The sequence below is a fragment of the Somniosus microcephalus genome, chromosome 21, assembly GCF_052327205.1.
Source record: "Somniosus microcephalus isolate GS21.2 chromosome 21, FLI_Smic_1.0, whole genome shotgun sequence".
Classification (NCBI taxonomy): Eukaryota; Metazoa; Chordata; class Chondrichthyes; order Squaliformes; family Somniosidae; genus Somniosus; species Somniosus microcephalus.
In genome coordinates, this window is record NC_141007.1 from 6273220 (window position 1) to 6294615 (window position 21396).

Here is a 21396-nt window from a genome sequence, read left to right on the forward strand (position 1 = left end):
AGGAAGGCAAGCAGTACATTTCCAAACACTAGAATCACTGTTTCCACAATATTGCCGAGAACAGACTTCAACAACAACACAATTCATGAGATAAATGCCAGCATAGCAAGAGACTGCGAATCAACACACAACGTGCACCTGGCCCAACACCCCACCCTCGATGAGGAATGTCTTTACGACCACATCCACATCCAAAGGAAAAGAATATCGATCTTTGCTAAAGCCCTGAAGGACGTCGCTTTTAACCGGGTCCATACCCAAACTCCAAGAGGACCCCCCCCCGACCACCAGAGACCAGCGGGGTACATATCAGGAACACTACAAAGACCACCACCACACCAACCGAGACCAGAGAGGATCCCCATGCAAAACAACAATATCAGACCTGCACCACTCCTGTCCCACAGGGGAACAGGACCGCTCCCAGCCAGACAGAGGGAGAGATGCACAGGACGTACGCAATACCTCAGACAGAAACAATCCATTAAGAGACAATAAGCAGATGTGCAGCAGCATCTACTTCCGCCTTATGGATCAAGGACTAATTAATAGAAAGAACTGTAACCAAATAGTATTAACTTTTATAGACAACTGAGATGATCTTTTTTTCCCACACTTAGACACGACAAACACGTACCACTCTTTAACCTATCATAGTAAAAGATCAAACTTAACATGAAATCCTTATATATTTCGCCCTGGAATATCCAAGGTCTACGCTCTTCGGTGTGAGACGTGAAGAGTAGGACCCCAGAGTTCATAGATGAAACAAAAGATCTAGATATTATCATTTTACAGGAAACTTGGTATAAAGGAAAAGGACACACTGGCTGTCCCCAAGGGTACACTGAGCTGGTGGTCCCCTCCAATAAATTACCAAGTGTAACCCAAGGCAGAGACTCCGGAGGCATACTGATCTGGTTTAAAACAGAACTTAAGAATTACATCAAATTTATAAAAAAGGGCAAAAACCACATGTGGCTCAAACTTGAGAGGGAGATTATCTCAAACACCCAAGATGTTTACATTTGCGCACTTTATATCCCTCCAATCGATTCCCCGTACTTTAAAGAGGACACCTTCTCCAACATGGAGGGGGAAATTATCCAATACCAGGCCCAGGGGAACATGTTGATCTGTGGGGACCTCAATTCAAGAACGGGCGAAGAACCAGACTTCACCAATAATCAGGGAAACAATTACGTATTCGGGAATAACCACTTTGACATCCCTTCCCTTCCATACAGGCACAACTGCGACAAGCAGTCAAATACCAACGGAAAACAGCTACTACAGCTCTGTCGAAACCTGGGTCTGTACATTGTCAATGGTAGGTTCATAGGAGACCTCCTAGGAAGATCGACCTATTGCTCACCTCTTGGCTGCAGCACAGTAGACTATATGATTACAGATTTAGACCCATCCTCTTTCAGAGCATTCACAGTCAAACCACAAACAACACTGTCAGATCACAGCCAAATTACTATGTATCTCAAAACGACAGAAACAAACAACATAGAAACACAACCCTGTAAACTGTACAACACCAAAAAATCATACAGATGGGCCAAAAACGACTCGGAAAAATACCAGAAAACAATTAACAACGCATCAACTCAAGCCCTCTTAGACACCTTTCTGGATAACATATACACTCACAATAAAGAAGGCGTAAACCGGGCAGTTATTAACCTAAACAACATTTTTGATAATTTGGCAACAAGTGCAAACTTGAAAGCTCGCAAGAACAAACCCAAAACAAAAAACTATGAAAAATGGTTTGACCCAGATTGCCATAACATGAGGAAAAAACTTAGAAAAATATCAAACCAAAAACACAGACATCCAGAAAACGAGGAATTACGCCTTACTTATTGTCAGACACTAACACAATACAGAAGCACACTCAGAACCAAAAAAGAGCAATATATTAAGAATACACTCAGCTCCATGGAGGAATCCATTGATTCCAATTGTTTCTGGGAAAACTTGAAGACACTACACAAAAAACAACACGACGATTTGGCCATTCAAAATGGGGACACATGGGTAAACCACTTTGAAAAATTATACCAGAAAAACACACTAAGACCAGAGCAACACCAAATATGCAAAAAACTGGAAAAGCTAGAAATGGCCATAAAAGATAACCAAAACCCGCTAGACGCCATAATAACAGAAAAAGAACTTCTTGAAAAACTCAAGGACCTGCGACCAGGAAAAGCTTGCGGGACAGACGGCATACTAAACGAGATGATTAAACACACAGACAACAAAATGAAACTGGCTATCCTAAAACTCTTCAACTTGGTTCTGAGTGTCGGTTATTTCCCTGATATCTGGAGCAAAGGACTCATAACGCCCATATACAAAAGTGGGGACAAAATCGACCCAAACAACTATCGAGGCATCTGTGTAAACAGTAACCTGGGGAAGGTATTCTGTAGCATCATAAACAAAAGACTTATAAACTTCCTTGAGGAGCACAATGTCTTGAGTAAAAGCCAAATTGGATTCCTGCCAAACTATAGAACATCCGATCATATCTTCACCCTACAGACCCTAATTGACAAACACGTTCACCATAACAAAAGCAAAATCTACGCATGCTTTGTAGATTTCCAGAAGGCTTTCGACTCCATCTGGCATGACGGTTTATTCCTGAAACTTATCGAAAGTGGGGTAGGAGGGAAAACATATGATGTAATTAAATCAATGTATACAAACAACAAATGTGCAGTTAAAATTGGAGACAAACAAACAAAATACTTCCCACAGGGGCGGGGGGTGACGCAGGGCTCGCCAATCTCACCGACACTCTTTAATATTTACATAAATGGATTGGGAAAACTACTTGAACAATCTACATCACCCGGCCTCACCCTTTTTGAATCCAAGGTTAAATTCCTCCTCTATGCAGACGACCTGGTTCTGCTGTCACCAACTAAAGAGGGTCTACAGCAGAACCTGGACCTGCTGGAGTCGTACTGCCAGACTTGGGCCCTGACAATAAATCCCCAAAAAACCAAAGTCCTTGTGTTCCAGCAAAGATCCAAACATCAGGGACCCAAAATAAATTTCACAGTAGGAACAACCAAAATTGAACAAACCACTAACTACACATACTTGGGCTTTAAAATCAGTTCTACGGGAAACTTCAAACTGGCTGTGAATGAACTGAAAGAGAAAGCAAGAAGGGCTTTCTATGCCATCAAAAAATCAATCCAAATAGAAATCCCAATTAGCATTTGGCTCAAAATTTTCAAATCAGTAATTGAACCAATCGCACTCTATGGCAGTGAGGTATGGGGACCGGTAACACAACAAGAATTTGCAAAATGGGACAAACACCCAATTGAGATCCTACATGCAGAATTCTGTAAAAGTATCCTCCGGACTCAAAGGAAAACAGTAAACAATGCATGCAGGGCGGAACTAGGCCAATATCCATTAATAATCACTATCCAAAAAAGAGCCACCAAATTTTGGAATCACCTACAAATGAGCAACCCCCAATGCTATCACTACGACGCCCTGAAATGCCAAGAGCTGACCATAAAAAAAAATACCCTCAGTCAACTAGTCCTGGGACTCAGTGAAATAACCACTAACAATACTAACAATAACCAGCCCCAGGACAGTGACAGGGTAACACAAAGAATTCGACCCAACACAATCGTCGCTAAGCAAAAGGAAAAATATCTGACATATTGGGCAGAAACAACAAAAACCCAAAGCAAACTCATTTGCTACTTGGCCCTAAACAGACAATACAACATAGCTGATTACCTGACCATGGTAAAGGATAACAAACTGAGAAGAACCTTGACAAGGTACAGACTTAGTGAACATAGCCTGGCGATCGAAAAAGGCAGACACAGGCAGACCAGGCTGCCAAGAGAGGACAGGATATGCTCTCACTGCAGTCAGGGAGTGGTGGAGACAGAGATGCACTTCCTCACAGCCTGTGGAAAATATCAGGGCATCAGGGAGAATTTCTACCAAAAATTCTCACAAATATGCCCTGAATTCAGAAATCTGACTGACAACCAAAAACTCCCATTCCTACTGGGAGAGGAGAGAAGCTGTGTAACACTGGCGGCACACTATGTTACAGCTTGCCATGAACAGAGGGACAACCAGTAAACTAAGACAAGAGTATATATAAACAATGCGAATGTATATTTATAAACTCAGGGTTATACCTGTTTATACACTGTATGAATAGAACCGCGTTTATGTGCTCAACCATAAATGTATTTTGATGCTTTGGCAACATAAGATGTACCTTATTATGCCAATAAAGCGATTTGAATTGTGAATTGTGATAGACCTGTACCCACCAGTACTGTACCCCAGTGTTATACAGCGACATATATAGAATAAAATAGGGAAGTAGAAGTGACTGGTGGTTGTGTTATTTCTGTCGCTCTGTGCTATCCGGCCCGTGTGTTCCTTTCTCTGTCACTGTGCCACCCCTGCCCCGCCCTGCAGTCTCTGTGCCCAGCCCCCGGCTCCCGCCCTGCAGTCTCTGTGCCCGGCCCCCCGCTATCCGCACTCACTGAGCCAGGACTCCAGCGTCTCGCCCTCAGCCTCCGCCATATTGCCCCAAACCCCGCGAGATCCCGGCCCCCAAACACCGTGAGATCCCGGCCCCCAAACACCGCGAGATCCCGGCCCCCAAAACCCGCGAGATCCCGGCCCCCAAAACACCGCGAGATCCCGGCCCCCAAACCCCGCGAGATCCCGGCCCCCAAACACCGCGAGATCCCGGCCCCCAAAACCCGCGAGATCCCGGCCCCCAAAACCCGCGAGATCCCGGCCCCCAAAACCCGCGAGATCCCGGCCCCCAAACCCCGCGAGATCCCGGCCCCCAAAACCCGCGAGATCCCGGCCCCCAAAACCCGCGAGATCCCGGCCCCCAAAACCCGCGAGATCCCGGCCCCCAAACACCGTGAGATCCCGGCCCCCAAACACCGCGAGATCCCGGCCCCCAAAACCCGCGAGATCCCGGCGCGAGCTACGGTTGCTCGGGGCAGGCAGTTGTCAGGGAGACAGGCCGCAGGCCGGGTGTGGGGTCAGCGGGCGGACGGTGAGCGGGGACAAGGCCGGGCCGGGTGTGGGGTCAGCGGGCGGACGGTGAGCGGGGACAAGGCCGGGCCGGGTGTGGGGTCAGCGGGCGGACGGTGAGCGGGGACAAGGCCGGGCCGGGTGTGGGGTCAGCGGGCGGACGGTGAGCGGGGACAAGGCCGGGCCGGGTGTGGGGTCAGCAGGCGGATGGTGAGCGGGGACAAGGCCAGGGGCCGCAGGCCGGGTGTGGGGTCAGCAGGCGGACGGTGAGCGGGGACAAGGCCGGGCCGGGTGTGGGGTCAGCAGGCGGACGGTGAGCGGGGACAAGGCCGGGCCGGGTGTGGGGTCAGCAGGCGGACGGTGAGCGGGGACAAGGCCGGGCCGGGTGTGGGGTCAGCAGGCGGACGGTGAGCGGGGACAAGGCCGGGCCGGGTGTGGGGTCAGCAGGCAGGCGGTGAGTGGGGACAAGGCCAGGGGCCGCAGGCCGGGTGTGGGGTCAGCAGGCGGACGGTGAGCGGGGACAAGGCCGGGCCGGGTGTGGGGTCAGCAGGCGGACGGTGAGCGGGGACAAGGCCGGGCCGGGTGTGGGGTCAGCAGGCAGGCGGTGAGTGGGGACAAGGCCAGGGGCCGCAGGCCGGGTGTGGGGTCAGCAGGCGGACGGTGAGCGGGGACAAGGCCGCTGAGCCGAGCGCCCACAGACAGTGAGAGTGATATTAGCGCGGCCCTGGGAGAGGGCGGTGTTGAGGATTAGGAGCAGGAGTGGCCGCTCAGCCCCTGGAGCCCGCTCCCCACATCCCTTCACTCCCTGACCCTTCAACAAGCGCTCTGTCTGCACCCTGACTATTGACTGGTCCGGCCAGGCCCAGCTCGGCTCTCCGGGCAGACAATTCCACAGATTCACCAGCCTCGGGAGAAATTCCTCCTCATCTCCCATTTAAAAGAGCGACCCCTGATTCTGAAACTATGACCCCGAGTTTCAGATCTCCCACGGGGAAAGATCCTCTCCGCATCCAGCCCGTCAATCCCCTCACAACCTGATGCTTCTATAAGATCGCCTCATTCTTCTAAACTGCAATGAGTTCCGGCCCAATCCGCTCAGTTATGCTGAACCTTTATAAAGCGCTGGTTAGGCCACAACTGGAGTATTGTGTCCAGTTCTGGTCACCACACTTTAGGAAGGATGTGAAGGCCCTTGAGAGGGTGCAGAGGAGATTTACCAGAATGGTTCTGGGGATGGGGGATCTTAGCTACAAGGACCGGTTGGAGAAGCTGGATTGGTTTTCATTAGAGCAAAGGAGGTTGAGGGGTGATTTGATTAAAGTGTACAAGATTGTGACGTGTTTGGATAGGCTAGATGGGGAAAGGCTGTTTCCACTAGTTGATGGTACAAGGACTAGGGGACACAGATTTAAGGTTTTGGGCAAGAGATATACGGGGGGATGTGAGGAAAAACTTTTTTACGCAGCGAGTGGTGAGGACCTGGAACTCGCTGCCGACGGAAGTGGTGGAAGCGGAGAGACTCGGGGCTGGATTTTACCCACCGAGACGAGTTGGGGGTGGGACTGCTGCCTTCCGGGTTCTAATCCCACCCCTAGCAACGTCCGACACGCACTATTTTCCCCTGATTGGCCTTGTTAAGCCCCGCCCTGCGGGCCTGCCGGCCGATTAAGGGAAAGCCGGTGTCAGATGACGTCAGTTGATGACACTTCATCTGCCGGTTTTCTTAAAGGCACATGGACCATAAATTTTTGACTGACAGTGTTGAGGTGCTGTCAAACACTGACAATCACTGTACAAAGGTGAGCCCTTGCACCCAGGCTCTCCAATGACTTTCTCCTTAGGATGAAACAGATGGCAGCTGCAGGTGAGGGTACAGAAGCGATCTGTCACTTCTCCCATTGAGGTGAGGCCGCACAAACATTTCAAAGCTTGTCGCCCACAGAACAAATTTATCACATTAAAAATGACTCTCCCAACATTTCCTTACTTCTGATACTCACCAGTGTTTCATTGCATCCTTCACACCACTTCTGCAGTTGTCATCTGTACACCAACAGTACAACAGACCCACAGCACGCCTCGCTTACCCTGATGGGGAATAGGACTGACTGGATTGATCTACAGAGAGCCGACATGGACTTGATGGGCTGAATGGCCTCCTTCTGTGCCGTTAAGACTCTATAACATGGCTGAAAGAAAGGCACGAATGGCAGCTCAGCATTCCTGGTTACAGGGTTTTCAGACGCGATAGCGAGGGGGATAAAAAAGGAGGGGGGTGTATTGATTTCTATTTGGGTTCAATGACGACACATCGATGAAAGAGAATGTCTTTTAATCTAAAGTTTGTTCAACTAAGTTAACAGCATTACAGGAGACACCATCTTAGAGATCCCTCTAAAACGAAACTAAAACTAAACTCACATGCCCTCTGCTGGTAAGGCATAAATAATCAAACAGGCAAATATACTGGTAAGGCATAATAATCAAACAGGCAAATACCATCACTATTTGCTGATATCATTACATCTCCCTTAAAACAAAAGTATTTTACTTTTATCTAACAACATGTTTTCTTTGTATTACTCTGCATTTTAACTGTAACACTTAATGAACTTACATTATCATTATCAAGGTTTTTTAACCTTGTTTTGTGTGTTCACATGAAATATGTAAATACACTAGAACTTGAAGAGAGAATAAGATAACATTACTTCCTTCTATAACAAGAGTCCTTAAACTTGCTCAATGAGTCTCTCAGGAGGCTTCACGTGTCTTGAGGATTTTCTGATTGATTGTCCTTGAATCTGAGTTGTTGCCTCATGATGGTTTCTCAGCTGTGTGATCAGGTAGTTCAACAGTATCAGTCTTTTGACCTGCTGTGTGATCACGTTGTTCAACAGTATCAGCCTTTTGACCTGCTGTGGCTGGTCCCATGAGAAGATCCCGACGATTTCTTCTCAGAACAGCACCCTCATCTGTCTGAATGGTGTATGATCTTGGTTGGACTTCACTCAGGACAGTTCCCTTCTGAGTCCATATGTTTGTTTTGTCTTTGAACCTTACTTGGTCACCAGTGTGGAGTTCAGGTAGGTTTTGTGTTCCTCTGTCGTAGTACTTTTGCTTTTCTTTCTGTTGTTCTTTGAACTTCCTCACTTTCTCCCCCTCTTTTGTTTTCAGGAGGTTCTCCGGGATGGGTAGGTTTGACCTTAGCAGACGTCCCATAAGGAGTTGGGCTGGTGACATACCACACTCGAGCGGCGCTGTGCAGTATACAAGCATGCTCTGGTAGAAGTCAGTTCCACTGTCTTTTGCCTTGTACATCAGTCTTTTCACTGTCTGGACCGATTTTTCCACTAGTCCATTGGACTGTGGAAAGTAAGGACTTGACGTTGTGTGGACAAAGTCCCACTCTTTGGCAAAGTGTCGGAAACTTGCATTGTAAAACTGGGGTCCGTTGTCTGTGAAGACCTCGCTTGCCACGCCATGTCTGGAGAATATGGCTTTCATACATGTTATCACAGCATCTGCAGTGGTGGTGTACAGTCTACAAACCTCTGGATACAGGGAGTAATAGTCTGTGACTACAAGATAGTCCTTCCCTTGACATACGAATAGGTCAGCGCCTACCTTCTGGTAAGGTCTGTCTGGCGCTGGGTGTGGCTTTAGTGGTTCTGCAGGATTGCTTGCTTGATATTTCAGGCATATTGTGCAGTTTGACACCTCATTTGTCACATCTTGGTTGATTCGTGGCCAGTACATCACCTCTCGTGCTCTTTTCTTACACTTTTCGATTCCCAGATGTCCTCCATGGATCCTTTTTAGCATCTCTTTTCTCAGACTCTTTGGGATAACTATTTTACTTCCTTTGTAGATGATGTCTTCGACCACTGATAGTTCCGCCCTGCAGTTCCAGTACTCTGCCATGTCAGGTGAGCAGTCTTGCTTCATGGTGGGCCATCCATCCAAGATGCTTTTCCTCAGTCATCTAAGTGTTTCATTTTTGTTTGTCTCAGTCTTTATGAGCTCCATTTTTGCATCTGCTATGGGCAGTGCACTTGTGATCATGTCCACGTAGGCGTTCACTTTTTCATCCATTTTGGTGTTTGCGGGCTCTCCTGGGTCAACAGCTCTGGACAACGTGTCTGCTGTATACATCAGCTTACCCGGTGTGTACGCAACATTCAGTGTATAGCGTTGCAGCCTGATCATCATTCTTTGTATTCTAAGCGGACATCCATTTAGTGGCTTTTGGAACAATGCAATCAAGGGCTTATGGTCAGTCTCTACACTGATTGCTTGTCCTGATACAAACTGGTGAAATCTTTCACAGGCGTATGTGATGCTGAGCAGCTCCTTTTCTATTTGAGCATATCGCGTCTCCGCGTCTGTCATTGAGCGCGATGCATATGCAATAGGTTGCCAGTAGTCATATCTTTGCAGAAGAACGGCACCGAGCCCACTCTATGATGCATCTGATGATATCTTGATGGGTCTCGCTGGGTCATAAAACCTCAGAACTGGTTCCTCTGTGAGCAGTTTCTTTAGATCGCTCCATGACTTCTCATGCTCATGATTCCATTCCCATTCTATGTTCTTTTCAGTTAGTCGTCTCAGTGGCGCCATCTTTTCTGAGAGGTTGGATATGAATTTACCCATGCAGTTGATCATTCCATTAAACCTCTGCACGTCCTTTTTGCATTGTGGCTTTGGCATATTCTCAATGGTGACACCTTTCTGGGATCTGGTCTGATGCTCTCACTGCTAAGGATATCTCCCACGAATGTCAGTTCTGTCACCCTGAGCTGGCATTTCTATTCAGCTTCAGGTTTGTTTTCCTTGTTGCTTCCAGCACTTTTTTCAGTCTCTCGTCATGCTCAGTTCTCGTGGTTCCCCATACTATGATGTCATCCATTGATGTATCAACTCCCTCCAGGTGCTCATAGATCATATGGATAGTTTTGTGATACACTTCAGGAGCTGAGGCAATGCCAAATGGTAACCTTAGGAATCTGTATCTGCCAAATGGACTGTTGAACGTGCACAGTCTTGAACTTGCCTCGTCCAGTTTCATCTGCCAAAATCCTGATGATGCATCTAACTTGTTGAAATACTTTGCATTTGCAAACTGTGACATGATTTCCTCACGTGTAGGAAGCTTGAAGTGCTCTCTCTTTATTGCTCTGTTTAGATCTCTTGGATCCAGGCAAATTCTGAGCTTTCCATTCTTTTTGTCCACAACGACGAGGGAACTCACCCACTCAGTTGGCTCATCTATCTTCTGAATCACATTCAGGCTTTCCATCCTGTCCAACTCTGCCTTCAGTTGCTTTTGAAGAGCAAACGGAACTTTTCTGCATGGATGTATGACCGTTGGCATACTTTTATCTATTCTGATCGTGTGTTCTCCTGGAAGGCAGCCTAGACCCTGAAATAGGTCGTTGTACTCTTTCATGAGTTCATCATAGACTGTCTCTCTTTCGCTTTCCACAACGAGGACTCTCTTTACCAGGTTCAGTCTCTCACAGGCTTTTAAACCTAGTATGGCCTGCACATCCTTTGGCACCACGATTAATGCTAGCGTGTGCTCTCTGTCCTTGTGTGTCACTTTGACAATGCATCTTCCTTTCACTGGTAGATTAGTACCTGAGTATCCTGTCACTTTCACTTTTATTCCATGTATCTTTGGTCTGGGTCTAATTTTCTTAAAATCAGTCTCTGATATCACATTAACTTGTGCTCCAGTATCCAATTTAAATGGAATGTGTGTGTCATTCACTTTTAGTGTCAACATCCAGTCTCTTTTTTCTTTTTTGTTTTCAGACACAACATCCACATAGAACTCCTCTATCTCGCTTTCATCTACTGCATGGACCTTGCTTTGTTGCGCTTGGTTCTTACAGCAACGGGCATAATGGTTGTTTTTGTTGCAACTATTGCATGTTTTACCATATGCTGGACACTTTTTTGGTGGATGCTGTGTACCGCATCGACTACATGACTTTCGATTGCCCCTTTCATTTTTGTTCGCTGGCCACGCCTCTTTTTTCACATTGGCGCTCTTTTTGTTAAACGGTTTGTGTCCGTTCTTTCTCACTGCATCCACGTTGCAGCTACTGTCACTGAACAGCTCCTTTGCCTGCGACTTCACAGTCTCTGTAGCCCTACACAGTGCTATGGCTTTTCCCAGGTTTAGATTTTGCTCTCTTAGCAGTCTTTCCCTTAGACCATTATCTGGAATACCACACACCAGTCTGTCTTTTATCAGCGAGTCTGTCAGTCCCCCAAATTCACACGTTTTGCTTCTGTTTCTCAGTTCAGTCACATACTGATCAATAGTCTCACCCGTTTTCTGTACACATGTGAAAAATCTGTGCCTTTCAAACGTCACGTTACGTTTAGGTATGCAGTAGGCCTCAAACTGTTCCATTATTTTATCCAGCTTCATTTTGTCTCCATCAGCAGCGAATGTGAAGTTATTATACACCTCCAGCGCTTCATCACCCACGACATGTAAGAACACTGACGCTTTCATTTTATCACTTTTCTCGTCAGCTCCGATTGCCGCTAAATACAACTCCAAACGTTGTTTGAACCTCCTCCAATTTTCAGCCACATTACCTGTCAACTGAAGCTTCGCCGGTGGGTGTAATCCTACCAGTTTTTACTTCGTTCGTTACTTACCTTTGGAGAATAGCTATGTTCTCTTTTGGCTTGCTAATATGTGGAGAGCTGATTTAACTTCAGATTTTTCCTCTTCATCTCTTTCAATCACTTCTGACTTCTGACACCATGTATTGATTTCTATTTGGGTTCAATGACGACACATCGATGAAAGAGAATGTCTTTTAATCTAAAGTTTGTTCAACTAAGTTAACAGCATTACAGGAGACACCATCTTAGAGATCCCTCTAAAACGAAACTAAAACTAAACTCTCTCTCTCACATGCCCTCTGCTGGTAAGGCATAAATAATCAAACAGGCAAATATGCTGGTAAGGCATAATAATCAAACAGGCAAATACCATCACTATTTGCTGATATCATTACAGGGGGTTGCAGTATTGATTAAAGAATTGATTACAGCTGTGAGGAGGGAGGATATAAGAACATAAGAAATAAGCAGGAGTCGGCCATTCGGCCCCTCGAGCCTGCTCCGCCACTCGGGCCCCTCGAGCCTGCTCGGCCCCTCGAGCCTGCTCCACCACTCGGCCCCTCGAGCCTGCTCCGCCACTCGGCCCCTCGAGCCTGCTCCACCACTCGGCCCCTCGAGCCTGCTCCACCATTCGGCCCCTCGAGCCTGCTCCGCCACTCGGCCCCTCGAGCCTGCTCCACCACTCGGCCCCTCGAGCCTGCTCCGCCATTCGGCCCCTCGAGCCTGCTCCGCCATTCGGCCCCTCGAGCCTGCTCCGCCATTCGGCCCCTCGAGCCTGCTCCGCCATTCGGCCCCTCAAGCCTGCTCCGCCACTCGGCTCCTCGAGCCTACTCCGCCATTCAATAAGATCATGGCTGATCATCGACCTCAACTCCACTTCCCCCCCCGATCTCCATATCCCTTGATTCCCCTAGAGTCCAAAAATCTATCTATTTCAGCCTTGAATATACTCAAAGACTCAGCATTCACAGCCCTCTGGGGCAGAGAATTCCAAAGATTCACAACCCTCTGAGTGAAGAAATTTCTCCTCCTCTCAGTCTTAAATGGCCGACCCCTTATCCTGAGACTATGCCTCCTAGTTCTAGACTCTCCAGCCAGGGGAAACAACCTCTCGGTATCTACCCTGTCAATCCCCTTCAGAATCTTGTACGTTTCAATGAGATCACCTCTCATTCTAATAAACTCCAGAGAGTATCGGCCCATTCTACACAATCTCTCATCATAGGACAGCCCTCTCATCCCAGGAATCAATCTAGTGAACCTTCGTTGCACCGCCTCCAAGGCAAGTATATCCTTCCTTGGATAAGGAGACCAAAACTGTGCCCAGTACTCCAGGTGTGGTCTCACCAAGGTCCTGTACAATTGTAGCAAGACCTCCTTACTCTTATACTCCAACCCCCTTGCAATAAAGGCCAACATGCCATTTGCCTTCCTTATTGCTTGCTGTACCTGCATGCTAGCTTTCTGTGTTTCTTGCACGAGGACACCAAAATCTCTCTCAACACCAACATTTGAAAGTTTCTCACCATTTAAAAAATATTCTGTTTTTCTATTCTTCCTACCTAAGTGAATAACCTCACATTTCCCTACATTATACTCCATCTGCCACCTTACTGCCCACTCACTTAGTCTATCTATATCCCTTTGTAGACTCTTTGTGTTCTCCTCACAGCTTACTGTCCCACCCAGCTTTGTATCATCAGCAAACTTGGATACATTACACTCGGTCCCTTTATCTAGGTCATTAATATAGATTGTAAATTGCCGAGGCCCCAACACTGATCCTTGCGGTACCCCACTAGTTACAGCCTGCTAACCTGAAAAACCCGTTTATCCCTACTCTCTGTTTTCTGTCCGTTAACCAATCCTCTATCCATGCTACTATATTACCCCAATCCCAGGAGACCTAATCTTGTGTAATAACCTTTTATGTGGCACTTTATCGAATGCCTTTTGGAAATCCAAATATACTACATCTACTGGTTCCCCTTTATCTACCCTGCTAGTTACATCCTCAAAAAACTCTAATAAATTTGTCAAACACGATTTCCCTTCCATGAAACCATGTTGACTCTGCCTAATCATGTTATGATTTTCTCAGTGCCCTGATACCACTTCCTTAATAATGGATTCCAGCATTTTCCCGACGACTGATGTCAGGCTAACTGGCCTGTAGTTCACTTTTTTCTCTCCCTCCTTTCTTGAATAGTGTTACATTTGTGACCTTCCAATCCACTGGGACCATTCTAGAATCTAGGGAATTTTGGAAGATCAAAACCAATGCATCCACTATCTCTTCAGCCACCTCTTTTAGAACCCTGGGATGCAGGCCGTCAGGTCCAGGGGATTTGTCGGCTTTTAGTCCCATTAGTTTCTCTAGTACTTTTTCTCTAGTTCTATTAATTACGTTAAGTTCCTCACCCTCATTAGACCCTTGGTTCCCCACCATTTTTGGTATGCTTTTGTATCTTCTACTGTGAAGACAGATACAAAATATTTGCTTAACGTTTCTGCCATTTCCTTATTCTCCACAATAATTTCTCCTGTCTCAGCCTCTAAGGGACCAACATTTACTTTTGCTACTCTCTTCCTTTTTTACATACTTGTAGAAGCTCTTACAATCTGCTTTTATATTTCTTGCTAGTTTTCTCTCATTCTATTTTTTCCCTTTTTATCAATTTTTTGGTCAACTTTTGCTGGTTTCTGAAACTCTCCCAATCCTCAGGCTTACTATTATTCTTTGCAACATTATAAGCTTCTTTCAATCTAATGCTATCCTTAACTTCTTTAGTTAACCACGGTTGGATCACTTTTCCCATGGAGTTTTTGTTTCTCAATGGAATGTATTTTTGTTGAGAATTTGGAGGCCACTTGGAGAGGCAAGGATTAATCGGGGATAGTCAGCATGGCTTTGTCAAGGGTAAATCATGTCTGACAAATCTGATTGAATTTTTCGAGGGGGTGACTAGGGGGGTGGATGAGGGAAATGCTGTGGATGTGGTTTACATGGACTTCAGTAAAGCTTTTGACAAAGTCCCGCATAGGAGACTGGTCAAGAAGGTAAGAGCCCATGGGATCCAGGGTGCCTTGGCGCGTTGGATCCTAAACTGGCTGAGTGGCAGGAGGCAGAGGGTGATGGTCGAAGGTTGCTTTTGTGACTGGAAGCCTGTGTCCAGTGGGGTACCTCAGGGATCGGTGCTGGGTCCCTTGTTGTTTGTGATCTACATAAATGATTTGGATGAGAATGTAAAAGGTATGATCAGTAAGTTCGCAGATGACACGAAAATTGGTGGGGTGGTAAATTGTGAGGAGGAAAGCCTCAGGCTACAGGACAATATAAACGGGTTGGTCAGATGGGCGGAAAAGTGGCAAATGGAATTTAACCCTGAAAAGTGCGAGGTGATGCATTTTGGACGGACAAATAAGGCAAGGGAATACACAATGGCCTAGAAATTGAGTTTTGGCGCAGCCAGGGCTTTAGCGCCGGAAGTTAGTGCCGGAGCTAAGTCGCGCTGGTCGGGCCCAAAATTCAATAGTTCTGCGCCCAAACGGCTGCCGGCGCTGCTGAGAGGTGTTTGCGCCTGAAAACTGGCGCTACGCGCTGAATATCGGCGCTATTCTGGCGCTGCGGCGCCCGCTGCGGTGCGGCAGGTTCGGGAAGTGCAGGCCTCCTCCTTCCCTTAAGGAGGAGCTGCCTGCACCCGGCCGCGGCCCGCGAAAATCGTTCTAAAAATGAGCCCGGCACCTCGGACAAGTGCCGGGCTTGCTTCTGTTCCAGGGGGGGTGGGGGGAAGTCCGGGGAGGGAGCTGCGGCCAGGCGGCCGGCGGGAAAGCGGCCGGCCGCCGCGGGGCCTTTAATGCGCCGGCGCAAAGTCAGGTAAGACTCTGTTGCCAGAGTCTTAGTTGCGGCTGCCACGGGCGAGGCGGCCGCAACAGAATTTCGGCGCTGGGGCCCGTCGCCATGGCAACCGGGACGCTGCGCACACCGATGACGTCATCGGTGCCGGCGCAGCGCTACCGGTCTAGCGCGGCGGAAGGGCCCCAGGCAATTTCGGCGCCGGCGCCAATTGCAGCGCTAGGCCCTCTAGCGCCCCAAAAGCGGCGCTAAGGCAACTCAATTTCTAGGCCAATGAGTGGTAGGACCCTAGGAAGTACAGAGGGTCAGAGGGACCTTGGTGTACATGTACATAGATCCCTGAAGGCAGCGGAACAGGTAGATAAGGTGGTTAAAAAGGCATATGCCTTCATTAGCCGAGGCATAGAATATAAGAGCAGGGTGGTTATGATGGAGCTGTACAAAACGCTGGTGAGGCCACAGCTGGAGTACTGTGTGCAGTTCTGGTCGCCTCACTATAGGAAGGATGTGATTGCTTTGGAGAGGGTGCAGAGAAGATTCACCAGGATGTTACCTGGGATGGAGCGCCTCAGCTATGAAGAGAGGCTGGACAGGCTGGGGTTGTTTTCCTTGGAGCAAAGAAGGCTGAGGGGGGACCTGATTGAGGTGTACAAAATGATGAGGGGCATAGATAGGGTAGATAAAGAGGAACTTTTCCCCTTAGTAGGGGGGTCAATAACAAGGGGGCATAGATTCAGGGTAAGGGGCAGGAGATTTAGAGGGGATTTGAGGAGGAACTTTTTCACCCAGAGGGTGGTTGGAATGTGGAACTCAATGCCTGAAAGGGTGGTAGAGGCAGGAACCCTCACAACATTCAAGAAGCATTTGGATGAGCACTTGAAATGCCATTGCATACAAGGCTATGGACGAAATGCTGGAAAATGGGATTAGACTGGACAGGGATTGATGGGCGGCGCAGACACGATGGGCCGAAGGGCCTCTTTCTGTGCTGTAAAACTCTATGACTCTAATTATGAAATATTTCTTTAAATTCTAGCCACTGCTTATCTGCCGCCATACCTTTTAATCTATTTTTCCCAATCTACCTTAGCCAACTCGCCCCTCATACCTATGTAATTGGCTTTATTTAAGTTTAAGACTCTAGTTTCGGACTTAGGCAAGTCACGCGCAAAATTAACGTGAAATTCTATCATATGATCACTCTGCCCCAGAGGATCCTTTACTATGAGATTGCTAATTAACCCTGTCTCATTACACAATACAAGATCTAAAATAGCCTGTTCCCTGGTTGGTTCCATGACATATTGTTCTAGGAAACTGTCCCGAATGCATTCCATGAACTCGTCCTCCAGACTACCTTTGCCAATTTGATTTGTCCAGTCTATATGAAGATTAAAGTCCCCCACAATTATTACATTACCTTTGTTGCAAGCTCCTACTATTTCTTGATTAATATTCTGTCCAACGGTATAGCTACTGTTAGGGGACCTATATACTACTCCTACCAGTGTTTTCTGCCCCTTGTTATTCCTTATCTCCACCCATACTGATTTTACTTCCTGATCTTCCGAACCAAGATCCTTTCTCGCTACTGTCCTTATGTCATCCTTTATTATCAGGGCTACTCCCCCTCCTTTTCCATTCTGCCTGTCTTTTCAAAATGTCAAGTTCCCTGGAACATTTAGTTCCCAACCTTGGCCACCTTGCAACCATGTCTCTGTAATGGCTATTAGATCATTTATCTCTATTTGTGCCACCAGTTCATCTATCTTGTTACGAATGCTTTGTGCATTCAGATAAAGAGCCTTTAATTTAAATTTTTTACCATTATTCCCTGCTTTGACCTTATTCTCTGCTGCACTGCTACCATTAAACTTTCTGTCCTTTCCTGTCACACTCTGCTTATTTTTACCCAAATTGCTACACTGCTCCATTGCCTTGACCTTTCTCTTCAGATTTCTAAATTTCCCCTTACCTGACCCCTCCCCCCACCTTTTTAGTTTAAAGCCCTATCATGTTATTCGATTCGCCAGGACGCTGGTCCCAGCCCGGTTCAAGTGGAGCCTGTTCTGACGGAACAGCTCCCTCTTTCCCCAGTACTGGTGCCAGTGCCCCATGAATTGAAACCCCATTTTCCCCACACCATTCTTTGAGCCACGCATTTAACTCTCTGATCTGCTTGACTCTATGCCAATTTGCGCGTTGCTCGGATAGTAATCCAGAGATTCATACCCTTGTGGTTCTGCTTATTAATTTAGACCCTAGCTCCTCAAACTCAGCAGAACCTCTTTCTTAGTTCTACCTATGTCGTTGGTTCCTACATGGAGCACGACAACTGGATCCTCCCCTTCCAACTCCAAGTTCTTCTCCAGCTGCGAGGAGATATACTTAACCCTGGCACCGGGCAGGCAACACAACCTTAGGGACACTCTTTCGCGGCTGCAGAGAACAGTATCTATCCCCTGACTATACTGTCCCCTACTACTACAGCATTCCTTCCTTCTCCCCCCACTTGTACCACAGTGCCGTGGTCAGTTTACCCATCCTCCCTGCAGTCCTTATTCTCATCCATACAGGTAGAAAGTCCCTCGTACCTGTTGGACAAGGTCCAGGGCTGAGGCTCCTCCATCACTACATCCTGGGTCCTCATACCTTCCTGACTCGCAGTCACACCCTTCTGTCCCTGACCACTGACAAACACTAAAGGACTACTTAACCTAAAGGGTGTGACTGCCTCCAGGAACAAAGTGTCCAGGTAACTCTCCCCCTCCCTGATGCATCGCAATGTCTGCAGCTCGGACTCCAGCTCAACATTTCTGAGCTGAAGTTCCTCGAGTTGCAGACACTTACTGCAGATGTGGTTGCTCGGGATCGCGATGCCCTCCACAGACTCCCTCATGCTGCAGTTACGACACACCACCTGCCCGGCCATCTCTAACCTTGTTTCATTACTGCCACAAAGAGCTGGCAGGACTTATATGGGCATATGACCCAGGGCCACATCACAACCGAGGGCTTATGTAACCTGGCCTCACAATGAAAACCATGACAACACAGAAACCCCGGGCTGGACAAAATACAGCAAAGTGCTACAAACTGTGCATTTCTGCATCAGATGGATGTTGTGACAATGATAAAGTGTCTCAAGCTAAAATCACAAATGGACAACCTTCTTAACAAGCTCCACCAGCAGATTTCCGTTTCGCTGGAGTCCACTGATGATCTTGCTCTGAAGAACCAGACTGAGATCCTTTGCTCTTTCAGAGTTCTGGCTCCAGCTTATGCAGACGAAATAGTGGAATTTCTCCTGTCTCAGTTAGGGAACGCTGACCAACGAATGAGAGTAGGAACACTGTACTGAAGCATCTCATCACATGGGTCTCATCGCACTTGAAGAGGAAGAAGGCTCAGATTGTGGCTGCAATAAAACCAATCTTCTCGACAGGAGCAGCAATCGGGAGAAGAAGCTCATTGCCCAGGTAATCTGTGTCATGGTTGAGCAAGGTTACCTTGAGCCCGAGGGAGGTAAGGCAATGGTGCAATTCCTCATCCAACAGTGTGCGGCACCCGTTGGTTCAGGGACCCTGGTACCAACCAATCATCAGCCAGACCCAGTAACAGATGAAGAATTAGCCATCCTGTGTGAAAGAGTGATGTGTTTGATCACAACTGCAGTGAAGATGGAGGATGTCCTTTGGCCATCCTTACTGGAGTTTGTCACGATGACCCAGTACACCAAGGCATTAACAATAATCTGCAGTTGTTCAGCACACATTGGGAAAAACAAACCGAGCCGGTAGGGAAAGCTTTTCCCTGACTTACAATGAAGATGCCAATCTCCCTAAAGCCCAGACACTGCTGACCCGGCTCCTCGCTGTGTCTTGTTGCCCATATCGGAGGAGGCCGAGGAGCTGCGGCACTGAGTCTACTGAAAGTCCTGAGACTCAATGTCCACTCACAATCAGTGAGGTGGTGGGAAGACGAGCTGACCCCATTAGTTGACCATTTACTGGAAAATTCACAGGAGTCTCTGTCCCAATCGGAATGGGAGAATAAATTATTGGCGGTCTTGTGCCTAGCTCTAAATACAATTAATGACGAGGAGTGGACGTGTCAGCTCGCTGACGAAATAACAAAACAACTCAACACCAACCATCACTCCCCACAAGAGAAGGGCTTTCTCTATAAATCTCTTGCATCAGTGCTCCACCAGACCCGCACGAGGAACGTAAGGGAGGAGCTTCACCACATGTTACTGAGTGTGCAGCACAGTGAGAGTGCGGAGCGAGAGGGAGCAGCCCTTGCCATCGGTTTCTGTGCCGTGGCACATTTTGACGATACGCTCAGTAGCCTGGAGGACTTTGCTAACACCAGCAGATTTAGGGTCAAGGCTGGTGAGGAATCGGATAAAGTCAAGAGCACACTGGTTCTGTGCTGTGGGAACATAGCAGTCTCCGCACCTGAAGAACTGCTCTTCACAATCGAGAGCCACATTCTGCCAGCTCTGAATCATTTAATGACAAGCGGGCAGGGGATAAAGGCTGAATCCAGGGATCTCACACTAAAGCTCAGCCTAATACAGACCGTGACTCAGATAGCCAGATCCCTGTATATAAATCGCTGGAGGCTTCCCACCAGCTTTATTAGAAACAGGGTGCTGCTGACAAACATGCAAGATCTTATCGAGGCCGAGCCACCAGAGCTGCTGAAGAGCCCTGTTCGACAGTTAGCCATGGACGCCTGCAAGCATCTCGTGAAACTACACAGTGAATCAATCCAAGCTGACACCTGCCAATTGATTCAAAGCTGCCTGATCAGTACTTTCGGCTTGGTACCTCCAGAACTGGACAATGACCAGGACACAAATGATAATACAAAGGAAACGGCCATGCTTTATACCCAAACCACAGATTCTCTGCAAAATCTGCTGAAGCAATTATTACTTCAGGACCTGTCCTCTCAAGGACTTGAGGCTATTTTCAAACATGTAGAAGGCTGGATCAGTTCAACGAAAGACCATGAACGAGAGAGAGCCATGGAAATGACCTTGGAGCTTCTGAACCTTTACTGGAGGAAGTTCAATGTTCATAATGTAGTGCCTGGTAATAACACGGGGACTCTGATTGGGTGACTGATGCCACGCTGTGCAGACCCATTGCTTCCCGTTCGACAGATGGCCCTGGACTCTTTGTACTTAATGTTATGTTCATAAATAGACATTTTCATTATGAACAGCTAGCTTGAGCTAGTCACTTTATTCAGCCATGTGGACTAGTGTGCAGGCATCCATCTTGACTACTGCCTTGTGGGTAGCCTAGTGCCTCGTGGGTAGCCCCACTCTTATATACATACAGCTCCACCTAGTGTACCATTCTAGAATGACATGTTACTGATCATTACATCCCCCTTTCTTTGAGGTTAAACAAAATCAATATCAATCAACTTTCAAGAAACACGATAAAGATGATATCAGTCTCACTTTTGTTAGTGCTCTATAAACAAACATTTTCACAACAGTCAACACATTTTCAAAGCTTTCCTTTATACTCAAAGATTAAGTCTATCAGGCTTTTTTACTTCACGTGTGGATCTTCTCAGCACAGGTAAGTCTGATGTGTTTTCATGGGAGCCTGTATGTGTGTTTGTGTTAGATTGTTCTGCTGGTGAGTGACAAGATTCAGTTGCGGCATTGTCATCGATTTGCTCTTGGATAATTTCTTGTGTTTTCAGGAGGGAATGGCAGTTCCTCCTGAGAATCTGTCCTTCCTCAGTTCTAACAGTGTATGACCTTGGTCCTACTTCCTCAAGAACTGTAGCTT

At 47.3% G+C, this 21396-nt stretch overlaps 2 protein-coding genes across 2 annotated transcripts in view; both read right to left on the reverse strand.

Moving 5' to 3' along the window:
- gga3b (golgi associated, gamma adaptin ear containing, ARF binding protein 3b) overlaps positions 1-4645 on the reverse strand; it is a 65182-nt gene extending 60537 nt beyond the window's left edge. The window contains 1 exon segment of the mRNA XM_085963215.1: positions 4563-4645. Within this exon segment, the coding sequence (XP_085819341.1) occupies positions 4563-4602 (40 nt within the window). The 5' untranslated portion in view covers positions 4603-4645.
- mrps7 (mitochondrial ribosomal protein S7) overlaps positions 1-21396 on the reverse strand; it is a 1172241-nt gene that overhangs the window by 1131559 nt on the left and 19286 nt on the right. The gene's annotated exons all lie outside the window — the stretch shown is intronic.